Source organism: Physella acuta, unplaced genomic scaffold (genome assembly GCF_028476545.2).
Source record: "Physella acuta isolate Inbredline_101_S28 unplaced genomic scaffold, ASM2847654v3 ptg002332l, whole genome shotgun sequence".
Lineage (NCBI taxonomy): Eukaryota > Metazoa > Mollusca > Gastropoda > Physidae > Physella > Physella acuta.
The window spans coordinates 94,258-108,262 of NW_026733827.1; the positions used below are offsets into that span (position 1 = coordinate 94,258).

Here is a 14,005-nt window from a genome sequence, read left to right on the forward strand (position 1 = left end):
TATACTTTTAACAGTGTGTCCCCCCCCCCCCCCGGGAATTCCCCCCCCCCCCCACCCACTCATTTTGCTAAGTCTAAGTTACATATAATTTACGTACACACATGTTGCTTACATACAGACGTATGTGCTTACACAACACGTAATTATCATTGAATAACACGGTTGGGTTACTAACTTACATGTTGTGTAAATAAACGGATGTGCTTACACAACACTTACATGTCATTGAATGGCACGGTTGGGCTACTTACTTACAAACATCTTGCTTACATACAGACGGATGTGCTTACACAAGATGTAATCATTATTGGATGACACGATTGGGTTACTTACTTACACAGACCGGTTGCTGGTGGTTCCACTTCCCACTCTTCAGACACACGAGTATACGCGGGCCATACAGCTTGTAGCCTTCCTGCTCACTACAACTGAAGTTGACGATGTTGTCCCGAATGTACTTGTACGAGGTGTTGGGGCTCTCGGTGATCGCTGGACACGCTGTGGGAGTATGGGGGAGGGGGGGAGTCATCGTGTGAATTTGTTAAAATTTAATCGATAGGCTTACGGGTGTGTCCGAATTGAGTGAAAAATATGTGGGGGTGGCAAGTAGTTTCAACCACCTCTTCTCTCCCCCCCCCCCCCCCTTCCACGTAATCAGGAAAAAATTATAGAAAATAATAATATGTAAAACAGTCAGGTTAAATAAGTATATATATATATATATATATATATATATATATATATATATATATATATATATATATATATATATATATATATATATATATTATATATATACAAATACGAATATATATATATATGTATATATATATACATGTATACATATACATCTTTGTACATATACACTTATAAAATTTTCGCTTTATCAAATGGTAGAGACTACGAATTCTAACCCAAAAGGCTTGAGTTCGGATCCCTGATCCATCCAACTCTGATGGGTACCCGACTCACGTAAGGAATAGTCTTTTCTTCTTCTTCGTTCTTAATTATTAGTGTTGAAGGGGATCGAGATTTATCTGCCAGTGGGTTTGAACTCGAGACTTTGTTCGAATGTATCAACCATGAGCTTTTTGCCGACTCGACCACGCCTCCAACACAATTAAGCGTTACGTGTCAACTGGTTATGCGCCATTGAGGCCATTGACAAAGGCTATGGATTTGCTTCCATAGCCTTTGTCCAACCAAGAACAAACTACAAGGCAGCAGTTGTTTGATTTTGGAGTTGTCCCTCCTAGAAGAGTGGCTGTCCCCAGCTAACGAGCCTCATCTGCCCGAGGGTTCGAACTCGAGACTTTTCGGTTTAGCAACCATGAGCTTTACCGACTCGACCACGCCGAATAGTGTTGACTACAATTTCCCCTTCTGAATGCCAAGGTTATTTAAACAGAAGAACTCTATTTCATCTGCACCGCTTGTCTTAGGCAGAAACGGGAAAAGAGTTGCATTGTATATATATATATATATATATATATATATATATATATATATATGCATGTATGTATGCATTCTGTAACTTACAGTCCTGATGTTTAGAAAAAACAAAGTTAGTTAACAAAACTAACAATAAGATTGTGTAATGCGCATGTACATGATACGGCAGCTTCTTGTTATTGTGCTATTCTAAACATATTTAGTCAAATCAATGTTGTCATGTTCGTGTGCTCAGTCGAAAAAAAAAATGTACTTAATGAAGTACTCACACAGTTGTTTAGTGTTTGACACCTCTGGGACAAATGCAGCCAGGACGCTGAGTATCCAAATTAGCTTAATCACGTTGGTCATAATCAAAATAGGATACCCTATTAAAAAAATAGAGAAGTTTGTGGTTAAATATATGCAATATAAAAAATCTACGCACATGTAAGTAGAAAGTTCTTTACAAATCTCAATTACGATTAATTCATTTATTTTATTTTTTAATTTAAATAAACATAATTTTATTATTTAGGGGAAAATTTCACACCGGTTGTTTGTTTTTTTAAAGAATATAAAAACCTTTATTTACTTTATGAACTAACAATCTTGTGGGAACACTTAACAATTATCCGTTGTCATGTCGTGTACAACAATATTGCAGGCAACTAATGTACCCTTTGCTATCATGCAGCATGCTATCATGATTATAAAGAAAACTCGCAAATTTTGGTTCCTCCGCTATCGTAAATATCTGTCTGCCCACGTAATATATATGCATATATATATATATATATATATATATATATATATATATATATATATATATATATATATATATATATATATATATATATATGTATATATATATATATATATGTATATATATATATATATATATATATATATATATATATATATATATATATATATATATATATATATATATATATATAAATGGTGTCACCCGGTGTGGTCCGCACCCCCCGCCCCACCAGCTCGCTACGCCCCTGTATTTATATATATATATATATATATATATATATATATATATATATATATATATATATATATATATATATATATTTATATAAGAATTAAAGTATTCACAAATTTTGTAAGTAATAAAACGCAGTGCAAACACAAACACATATCGCAGATGTGAACTCCCCTAAACTTTCTTGAATATTCTTATGGTAGTAGGCCTACATACATAAAATGGCAAACATTGCATCCAATTTAAAACGTAAAAAGCCTACGTAAAACAATTTATCCTTGGTATCAAAGTTTAACATTTAGAGAAAGAGGTTTTTTAATTATTTTTTTTTTTGCCTCAGACATGTAACATACATGTCATTTACGGAGTTAGTTGGCCTTGCCATGTTCCCTTTAGTACATAACCACAATTTATATGATTGGCTCGTGAGCGGGACTGCTAACCCGTAAGTCTCGAGATCGAATCCGGGTTCAAGTCAGTAGACCGTCCCTGAGTCCACCCAACTCTGATGGGTACCTAACTCACGTTAGGGAAAGTAAAGGCGGCTGGGCATAGTGCTGACTACACTATCTCTTCAAAAGCCGAGGTCACAGAAACAAGTGAACTCTACTTCACTTGCCCCATAGACCGTCCGGTTTGAAAGGGAAACTTTGTGAGAACTGATACAGAGTTACAATAGAAATACAATAGGCATGTAAAGTCTATGTAATCATAGTAAATTGTTGAAAAATATTTTAAAACTTATGGCAAGCGATAAAATTATCGTTATATTTGTAAAAATTAAAGCCTTTTGTGAACCATCGATTACCCTTATTTTTTATATTTTTGTATCGAATATAAGCCGTTGAAAAGCAGTTTAGTATTATTTTAGCAATTCAAATATTTTCAAAATCTGCCCTCAACCTCCCCTTGAAGTCAACCGAAATGGCCAGGGAGAGTAAAACTATAACAGTCAGAACAATTGTTTTCCATGATAAAAATACACAATAGTGATCAATGGTGTATAGCGTAGTATAGTAATTATATTAAATGACATAACATCCCAAATCACAACAACGCCCTGACTCTACTAATCTAAATTAAAAATAAGTGTTTGCTAAATTACTATAATTTTATTATAATACTAGTAATTATTTGTTAACCTATTTCTTGCCTTAAAAAAAAAACGGTACTAATTTAGTACGTATTGCACAAATAATATAAAAAAATTAAATATCGGTTTAAACATGCATTCTGGTAACAAAAGCTTGGAACCATTTGGAACATCTTTTCAAAAATATTTCTTAATTAAAACTGAACATTTGTATTGATTACATGTAAATTTCTAATTTGTAAAAAAAAAACGTGATTACCTAACAAAATGGTTTCCTAAATAAATTAAATTAAATTATAACCTTTAAATCTATAAAATGTGAACTAATTATCAACCTATATATAAAATATATAATATTTCTCTTTAATATAATAAAATATAATATTTCTTCTTTTTTGAAATTATTAGGGAATTCATATCTATCGCTGACTACTTTTGAGTAATAAGTTATGTTGTTTCCCTTGGTTATTAATCATTTAACAATGGGAAGTAATTTAGCTTTAAGTAAAAAAAAATATAGCTTTCAATTAAACTTTATTTTTATCCCATTTGTAAGATGTCAAATTCAGTCTGAAAGTAATGAAGTAATTTGTTCTTTGATTGCTTTTTAAAGTACAAAGACATTTTCGGACTTAGTTAATATCTTTCCTAACTTTAAAAACCTTTATAAACAGCTTAGAATTTTAAATATAAAATTTGGCATTTAAAGCATGCAGTATTTAAGAAAGTGTTTCGAGCTTGGCGTCCTAGATTAAGCTGTGTTCATCCTTTTTTATTTAAAATTCTGACCTGCATTCAGTAGACAAATTAATTAGTAAGGCAGAACAGCTAATTGATGAATTCAACTATGAACTAGCTCAGAAATTTTGTCAACGTGCATTAGAGCAAGAGCCTGACAATCTTAGGGCATTAGAAACTTCTGCTTCATTGCTCATTGAACTTGGAAATCTGGAAGCAGCAAAACATTGTCTTGGTCGAGCAATAGAACTTTCTCCTAACTCCGGGTTTTCAAAATACATGACCATGGGTCAACTGATGGAGGGATCTAATGCAGTTGATTGCTATAAAAAAGGAATTGAAATTATGATCCAAGAAAAAGATAAGAAAGCTGCTGAAGAGGCTGCAGCTGTTTGTGCTGATACCAGACCGGCAAGTGACAAAGATATCGCAAGTGCTTATTGTGCAATAGCAGAAATTTACCTTACTGATTGTTGTTTTGATGATTCTGCGGAAGAAAAATGTAAAGACTTTGTTGAAAAAGCTTTGGCCTCTGATCCAGATAGCCCAGAAGCTCTCCAGCTCAAAGCAAATTATCTTTTGTCAAAGGATGAAAAAGAAGAAGCAAAAGAAGTTATGAAGAAAAGTGTATCCCTGTGGCTTCCTAAATTTTTGAAAGCAGATACTGATGCTGTAAATGATGAAGATTTTGATCCTGTTGAACTGTGTCCTCTATCCTTCAGTACAAGGCTACAGTGTGGTAAAATTCTTATTGAAGTTGAAGAGTATGAGTTGGCTACAGATGTCCTAGAAACATTGCTTGATGAAGATGATGAAGTACCAGATGTGTGGTACCTGATAGGATGGGCTAATTATCTGCAAGGAACAGAATATTACAGTAATGCTAGACACTATTTGGAAAAAGGCAAAGAGGTTTATGCTAAAATAAAATATGATGACGCTGCATTACTTGGACATATGGATGAACTATTGAAAGAACTAGGTCCAGAACCAGAGGAAAATGGTCAGGATAAAATGGAACCTTTTGAAATTGAAAGCTCTGGAGAAGAAGACATGGACCAATAACACCTGTTGGCAGAAATTGTTTTTATTCAATAAATATACATACAAAAAAAAGTCTTCCTTTTAACATGATCACATTTTAATACTTTACTTACTTCTCTGTTAGCTGAATTATCTAACTCACAGTTCCCCCAGTCTTAGAGTAAATTTATTAATCCTTATTTAATATTTTAGAACATTTGACAAAGTTTCATACTGCAGACATTTAAAGAAAAATTATAGAATGAATGCACATAGATCTTATAAACTGAAAGTTTATTAGTTTCTTAGTAATAAAAACCTTGACACTCCTTGGAATGGATGTATCAAAATTACCTGTCAAAAAAAAAAAAAAAAAAAAAAAAAAAAAAAAAAAAAAAAAAAAAAAATTTATTTAAAAAAAAATTATCGAGAGTCTACTTCGAGTTGGGAATTTTACTCGAGAGTTTCGGGTTTCCTGTCGTACTCCCGACCACACCGCTCCGCTAAACGTGCAGTAGCCCTTGTTATGATCCCGGGCTTACCTTTATGACGTCACTTTCATCTCCAAATTTATTTATTTTTTAATTAATTTATTTATTTTTTTGTAAATACCTGAGAGATTTTTAATATTTAGATATTTAGATTTACAATTCGTACTTTAAAACCTCCCAAAAACTTGGTGTTTTTTTTCTTAAAAATAAAGATTTAAATAAACAAAATCTTACCTACACTTCAAGAAGCATTGAATACAGTTAAAACCTTTTTTTCATCCAACTTTATCATTGAAAAAATATGTCCTTAAATTAAGCTTCTGCTTACTACCTAATCCTGTATAAGCCTTAGGGTATTATACGCTTAAGGTGTGGGATCTTGTGTGGGTACGCTCAAAACTAGTTGTAATTGAACTTTACGATAAGGTAAAAATACAATTCTATTCACCTATTGAGAAGGGATCTAACGTTTAAGATTTTGACACGAAAACTCATTTCTTATAACCGCTCGTAATCAGTGCTTCTTCCAGACTTTTTTCTCCGGGGGGGGGGGGGGGGGGGCACTTGAAATTTTCGGAGGGGGGGGGGGGGTCGGTAGACTGTCTTCGGAGGGGGTGGGGGGGGGGGGGCACTTGAAATTTTCGGGGGGGGGGGCGGTAGACTTTCTTCGGGGGGGGGGGCGGACACTGTTAAAAGTATATATTTTCTATATAAATTATATAAATTTCATTTCGTTCGCCCCCCCCCCCCCCCCGAAGAGATGCCTGAAAGAAACTCTGCTCGTAATCTTTAGCAATAAATTAATTGATTCGCCAATCATCGGTGCAAATATTCTGGTAGTAGTATTGCATTTTTTTTTCAGAATATTTGTTTTTCAGAAAACGGACGATCAGAATCTGATAAAAGTTGATTAATTACAGTTAATTAGTGAAGAAAAAGCCACTGGAATTCCATGTTAAAGACACAACTTACTTCCTGGAGAGAGGGTTATGGTGGGGGTAGGGGTAAGGGGTTGTAGGGGTGGGTTATGGTGGGGGTAGGGGTAAGAGGAGGTAGGGGTAAGGGGTTGTAGGGGTGGCTTAAGGTGGGGGTAGGGGTAAAAGGAGGTAGGGGTAAGGGGTTTATAGGGGTGGGTTATGGTGGGGGTAGGGGTAAGGGGTTTATAGGGGTGGGTTATGGTGGGGGTAGGGGTAAGGGGTTTATAGGGGTGGGTTATGGTGGGGGTAGGGGTAGGGGTAAGAGGAGGTAGGGGTAAGGGGTTGTAGGGGTGGGTTAAGGTGGGGGTAGAGGTAGATTAAGGTGGGGGTAGGGGTAAGAAGAGGTAGGGGTAAGGGGTTGTAGGGGTGGGTTAAGGTGGGGGTAGGACTAAGAGAATTAGGATCAAAACAGTTTCGGTTTTCTTTTAAAAAGTCGTCCATTTTCATTGTCGTGAAAGCCAATCCCATTTTTACAGTGTCAGCTTGCCAGTGCATGTCTATAGCAGGCGGTCTCTATCCCTATCCCCATTCACATATCTTCTATTTGCATTCAGACGTGAATTCTATAGAACATATAGACATGTCAAGTTTCGATGTATCTCACCCATAAAGACTTGGCTTATAAGAGAAAAAAAAAAACTTGTCCCTGTGAAATGTCATGGAGTAGTCTTGAACAGACCGAAACGTACATACGTCAGGAAATAGTCATGTTTTTTATAGAAACATGAAATTTGTGAACTGTAAAAACTTCGTCACGGCTTTTTGTTATTGTGATTAGAAGTGAAGTGACAGAAACTTGTCATGAATATACTTTCTGTATTAATCTATGACATAATTTCTTCGGTAAAAGGGGGGGGGGGGGCTGGGCACTATTCAACAGTGTTTCTTCCACGGAATTTATATAGAAAACATATACTTTTACTAGTGTCCGCTCCCCTTCCCCCGGAAACTGTTGTCCCGACGTCCCCCCCCCCCCCCACCCTCCCCGAAAATATCAAGTGCCACCCCGGAGAAAAAAATTCTTGAAGAGACTGACTCTTGTAGCCCACGGCTCTTATAAATCTACTTTCTATTCTACAAATCGATCAGGTATGACTTTTATATTCCATGATCTTCTACGACACATCCCTTATACTTCTATTCTAAGAATGGTGCAGGTATAACTTTTATATTCCATGATCTTCTACGACACATCCCTTATACTTCTACTCTAAGAATCGTTCAGTTATAACTTTTATATTCCATAATCTTGTACGCCACAGCCCTTATACTTCTACTCTAAGAATCCATCAGTTATAACTTTTATATTCCATGATCTTCTACGACACATCCCTTATACTTCTATTCTAAGTATGGTGCAGGTATAACTTTTTATATTCCATAATCTTGTACGCCACAGCCCTTATACTTCTATTCTAAGAATGGTGCAGGTATAACTTTTATCTATATATATAATTCTCTTCTGGGAGCCGCTAGAAAACAAGCTGTAAAAGCGCTCCCTACCTCCCCATCCCTATATGGTTTTAGTGAGCTGTGTTAACTCTAAATGTTTACAAGCTGAGCCAACGATTTTAAACGTGGGGGGAGGAAGGGGGGGGGGGGTTATGGTCCTTAACGAGCTACTTATAGCGTTTTAAAGAAATATTTTCAGTGGCAGCGTTGGTACTGTCGAATTCACAAATTATGAATTACTGAAAAGTAGAAAAAAAACAACTAAATAGCGGCGTATTTTATGCCGCGGGCCGGCTCGTATACCATAACCTTGTAGCCCGCTGGCATTGAGCACAGGGTCCATTATAATGTGCCCATTATTATGTTAAAAAAATATTTGCACAACGTAAAAAAAAAGAGATAAAAATTAGATTAGATTGTTATCTCACTGTGTAATATTGACTTCAGGGTTCAATTTATAACAATCTTTTCAAGGTTGTAATACTTGAATGGAGTGAATTTTTCCATTTAAGTTTTTTTTATAGGTTTTATCTAAGCATAAGTGTACCATGAATTTTTTATTGTTGATCAACACAAAGGGTAACAGTTCATATTTGTGTAAATATTTTTCTTTGAATTTAGTAACCATCATAAAAGTACGTTTACTTTAAGGAGCAGAGATATCGTGAAACACAGTATCAAACCAAAATATAATACACATTCTTCAGAAGATATTAGTAACTAGACTAACGCTGTCAATAAAAAAAGATATACGTCAAAACAAGCTACTGGTCGGTGCGAAAAATAAAATATTCCAATACTAATGGAAGAAAATCCTCCAAAAACAAATAAAAGAAATCTTCCAAAATAAATAAAAGGAATCTTCCAAAATAAATAAAAGAAAATCCTCCTAAAATAAATGAAAACAATCTTCAAAAACAAAATGAAAGAAAATCACTTGAAACAAATGAAAATAGTCGATGGCCAGAAACTTCAGCTGAAATCTACAGGTTAGGCCAAGAAAAGCCTGGAGATTTGACAGAAGAGATGGCTGTCATTAGAGACAGCTGGTGAAACTCGCTCAGTTGCTAGTGGGGCGCCAGACCTATGTCCTAGTGAATTAATTGGACGACAGGACTATGTCCTAGTGGGATGACAGGACTATATCCTAGTAAGACGACAGTCCTATGTCCTAGTGGGAATATAGGACTACATCCTAGTGGGACAAATAATCTCAAGACAAAATATTTTAGGACAATTGATCTTAAGAACAAGTAATATCTGGACAAATGAAGTCAGGACAAATGGTTTCAGAACAATTCATGTCGGGACATTTTATCTCAGGACAATTTATCTCAGACAATATATTTCAGGACACAATATATCCGGACAAAATATATCAGGACAATATATACAATGACAAATGACCCTACGGGAGAAAGTTCCAGTGACAAAATTTCTTAGGAAAAGTATATGAGAGTTTAAAGCAAACTTTAGAATAAACATTATTGCTATAGGGATAACATAGGCTTAGGGCTAAAAGGCAAGAACTTGACTATGGCAGGTGTTGATATATACTGACGACGTATGAAAGGTATATTTTTGCCGTCATGAACCTGGTTTTCCTTTAGTCTAGCCTAAAAAAAGATCTTGCTGAATTATGATGAACCAAGTTTGCCCATGAGATCAATATACACCGTTAAAAATCAAACTTTAGATTGGTATCACAACTAATTATGAATGTTTCAAATTAGTCTATTTGTTTTACTTACGTGCCCAGGATACGAACATAGACATATATAACGGGTGCTACTAGATAAGGATACCTGCTTTTATTATTCACGCTTTACCTCGAAATCCCGATAACCTTTTTTTTTTCGAAAATTAGCATGGGTTTTTCTAAGTTGCTATTTTTGTATGTAGGGGAGGTAATAAAAACAACAGATGCATATAAATCAAATCAACGGTTGTAGAACTTGAAACGTAAAAAAAATCCTGTTGTTCCTTTCTTTTCTTTTTTTACCTACTGTTTCATCGAAACCGAAATATGACGTGGGTAACGGTGGGTTAGTGTAAACTTTCCCATAACCAACAAGTCTATCTCGCTAGTGAAGAAAAGGTATAAATAAAGGTGATTAAAAAATCAACGGTTGTAGGACTTTAAACGTAAAAAATCCTGTTGTCCTTTTCTTTTCTTTTACCTACAGTTTCATCGAAACCGAAATATAACGTGGATTAGTGTAAACTTTCCCATAACCAACAAGTCTATCTCGCTAGTGAAGAAAAGGTATAAATAAAGGTGATTACAAATACGAAGGAGGGGAGAACTTAGTTTTTCTTTTAGAAATATGAGATAATCTTTTCTCATTTAAATTTACTTTTGTTAAAATTAAAATGATGACTTTTTTACTTTCTCGTATATACGAAGTATAGAGAAAGTCTTGTAAACGTGCAAAAAAAAAATCGAGATTTTTACAAATCTCGACGTTTTACACCTTACTGATACGGAAAAAAACATAATTTTGCAATCTTGTCCGTATGTCTGTGTGTGTGTGTCTGTGTGTCTGTGTGTAAACACGATAACTTGAGTACGGTTACAGCTAGGTTGATGAAATTTCATATATAAGTATTTTATCGACATCGTAGATCCGTATCAACTTTTGAGCGATTTCCGATAACCGGAAGCGGAACTTTTTCTACTTTGAATTTTTCAAAAGCCTATAACTTGAGTAGGATAGATAAATAAAATTTCACATGTAAGTAAAAGATCTAAATCTCTACCTCCTTTCAAATTTTGAGTAATTTCCGTTGACCGGAAGTACTAATTTAAGTTATTTCCGATATCTCAAAAAACGGATGTAAATTTATAAAGTACTAATAATATTGCGCACTATTATGCACTTTTTGTTTTGGCGTTCGCTTGGTGCGCAATTCTTTTTTCTGTGAGATTCTATTCTATTTTTAAAAGTTTAAGTAATTAAAAATCATGTCTATATTCCAAGTTATATAAGAATATTCGAGAAAGTTTAGGGGAGATCACTCCCGGTTTATTTAATGTAGTTATTGCAGGGGAAACAAACAGAGGTTTTTTAGCTGTACCTTTAGAAATATGAGATGTTCTTTTCTCGTTTTAATTTACTTTTCTTAAAATTTAAATTGATGATTTTTTAAACACAGGTCGGTTTTTTTCCCTATTGAAATATATTTTACAGTCCTTGTTCTTGTCTGTAGTAAAATTACACGAAATACTGTATGTGTCTTGGCCCCAGTGCCCCCACCCCCTTTCCACACACATACACATACACTCACATACCTGTTATTGATTCGTAGTTTTTTAGAATTAAAAAAAAAAACAATTATCCTGCCACACACACATACACAAGACACACACAATGATACACACAAACATACAAAATCATACCCACATACACACACAATCATACCCACATACATACACAATCATACCCACATACATACACAATCATACCCATATACATACACAATCATACCCACATACATACACAAGCATACCCACATGCACATCCAATCATACTCAATCATACCCACATACATGCACAATCATACCCACATACACACAGAATAATACCCACATACATACACAATCATACCCACATACACACAATCACACCCACATACATACACAATCATATCCACATACACACACAATCATACTCACATGCACACCCAATCATACACACATACATACACAATCATACCCACATACATACAAAATCATACCCACATAGACACACAATCACACACACAACGAACATTAAGAAGCGTGCGGGAGGGTTGTTAATAGAAAAATACACTTTCAAGCATGAAGATTTGTAGACATACATACACATAATCATACACAGATACATACACACACAATCACATATTTACATTCGGACACAAAAATAACAGTCACACACATAATCACACATAGTCACACACAAGCACACAAGTAACACACACAATCACACACACATACATACACTATCACTCACACACAGTACCATTCATACACATAATCGCACACACAGTCACGAGCAGTTAAACGCATGTACACACACACAATCACACACACGGTAACACATGCACACACAATATCACACACACACACAGTCACGCTCAAGTACTCACACAATTACACACAATCCCACACACACTCACACATCCACACAGCATACATTATCTAGCGTACAAGTTGTTTATTATAAAGCACCGTTCCTAACCTGATGACAATTAGGAACATACACATCCCAGCATCCCCTCCAGCTGTTTTTTTTTCTTTCTCTCTGGATTGAGCTACCTACTCGCCTTACTTAGAGAAGGAAGAAGCGCCTCCCACGAAATAGCCCGGGAAACATATCACGTGACTAGCGAGTTTTAGTGAGATAACTGGATTATTCTATACTACGTCACGTTGCGTCTATCTCATTGGGTAGCATGCTTTAAAAAAAACAACACTTATAGCTTAGGTGCGATTTGTAAAATAAAACCCACATTGATTAAATCTGTTAATGCATGGTTCGTCTTGTCAGGGAACATTTAAGTGTTTTTAAAGTACAATTCGTCTTTAGGCCTAGCGATTCATTCGGATATGTTCATATGTTTCTTGACCTCGCCATAAGAAGGAATGGTGTGGTCAGCAATAAGCACAACCAGTAGCGTAGCGAGGAGTGGGGGGACATATTTCCCCGGGCGCCGACCTTAGGGGGCGTTAAAATGGGTTGGAAAAATAAATCAAAAGTTTGAGGGGGGGTGCAAATCGAAATCTTGAGGGGGGGGGAGGTGCTAATCGAAAAGTTTGTCCCCGGGCGCCAGGAAGGTTCGCTACGCCTCTGAGCCCAACTGCCTTTACTTTCCCCCAACGTAAGTCAGGTACCCCTCACAGCTGGATATCCTACAGTCTTCGCCCGAACATAACCTCGAAATCAAGACATTTGGGATAATAGGGCTTGTAAGTAGGTCACAACTTCTCGTTCACGTACTTGCCAGCTAGTAAATTTCGAGACCGTAGACTTACAAGCCCTATAGTCAAACGCTCTAGGATTTGACCACGCCGTCCTATAGCTTTAATTGTCGATGTCTATAAATAACAACTTCTTTATGGTCTCACAAACCTCTACAAATGACACCTACATGATAGCTTAGTCTATTATAGACACCTGCGTTAAGGTAATAGGCTTCCGCTTGACATGTTCTACACCAGGGGTCTCCAAACTACGGCCCGCGGGCCGCATCCGGCCCGCGAGGTCCTCTTATCCGGCCCGCAGAGATCTTTTTGTCCACGGAAAAAAACGTGTGTTGGTAATGGCTGAGGAACTTTGCCCAGAAAATCAAAGACATGCCTGGAAGAAACTGGCCCCCGAACTGAAAATTGATAGCTAATGCGGCCCTCGGACTGAAAAGTTTGGAGACCCCTGTTCTACACAAAAGCTTCGCTTGTAACTTTATATGATTAAGTGTGTTGTGTCGTTTACAACCTACCTGCCCTAACGTATAGGCCTACTCAACCAAGTCCTCGATATACACACACACAATAGCATACACACAGACACACAACAAACATACACACAGACACACAATAATATACACACAGACGCACAATAACATACACACAGGCACACAATAACATACACACAGACACACAATAACACACACACACAGACGCACAATAACATAAACACTTACAAAGACACACAGAGACAGTCATAAAAGGATACAAATTAGCATATACAAACATAAACAAGCACAAAACAAAACACACACACACACACACACACCAACAACCTGCATGGCCAAAGTACAG

At 36.1% G+C, this 14,005-nt stretch overlaps 2 protein-coding genes across 3 annotated transcripts in view; one reads left to right on the forward strand and one right to left on the reverse strand.

Moving 5' to 3' along the window:
* The window catches only part of LOC131932967 (MAM and LDL-receptor class A domain-containing protein 2-like), a 33,573-nt gene that overhangs the window by 7,498 nt on the left and 12,070 nt on the right, over positions 1–14,005 (reverse strand). For both annotated transcript variants that reach the window (XM_059289847.1, XM_059289848.1), the window contains exons 2-3: positions 1,722–1,820; positions 334–498 (exon numbers count right to left, since the gene is read on the reverse strand). In XM_059289847.1, the coding sequence (XP_059145830.1) occupies positions 334–498; positions 1,722–1,803 (247 nt within the window). In that variant the 5' untranslated portion in view covers positions 1,804–1,820. The remainder of the gene's footprint in view (positions 1–333; positions 499–1,721; positions 1,821–14,005) is intronic.
* On the forward strand, positions 4,305–5,393 carry LOC131932970 (uncharacterized; the record flags this gene model as incomplete). Its single annotated transcript, XM_059289850.1, has 1 exon — positions 4,305–5,393. A coding segment is annotated over one exon (1,023 nt), but the record flags the coding sequence as incomplete, so codon positions are not given.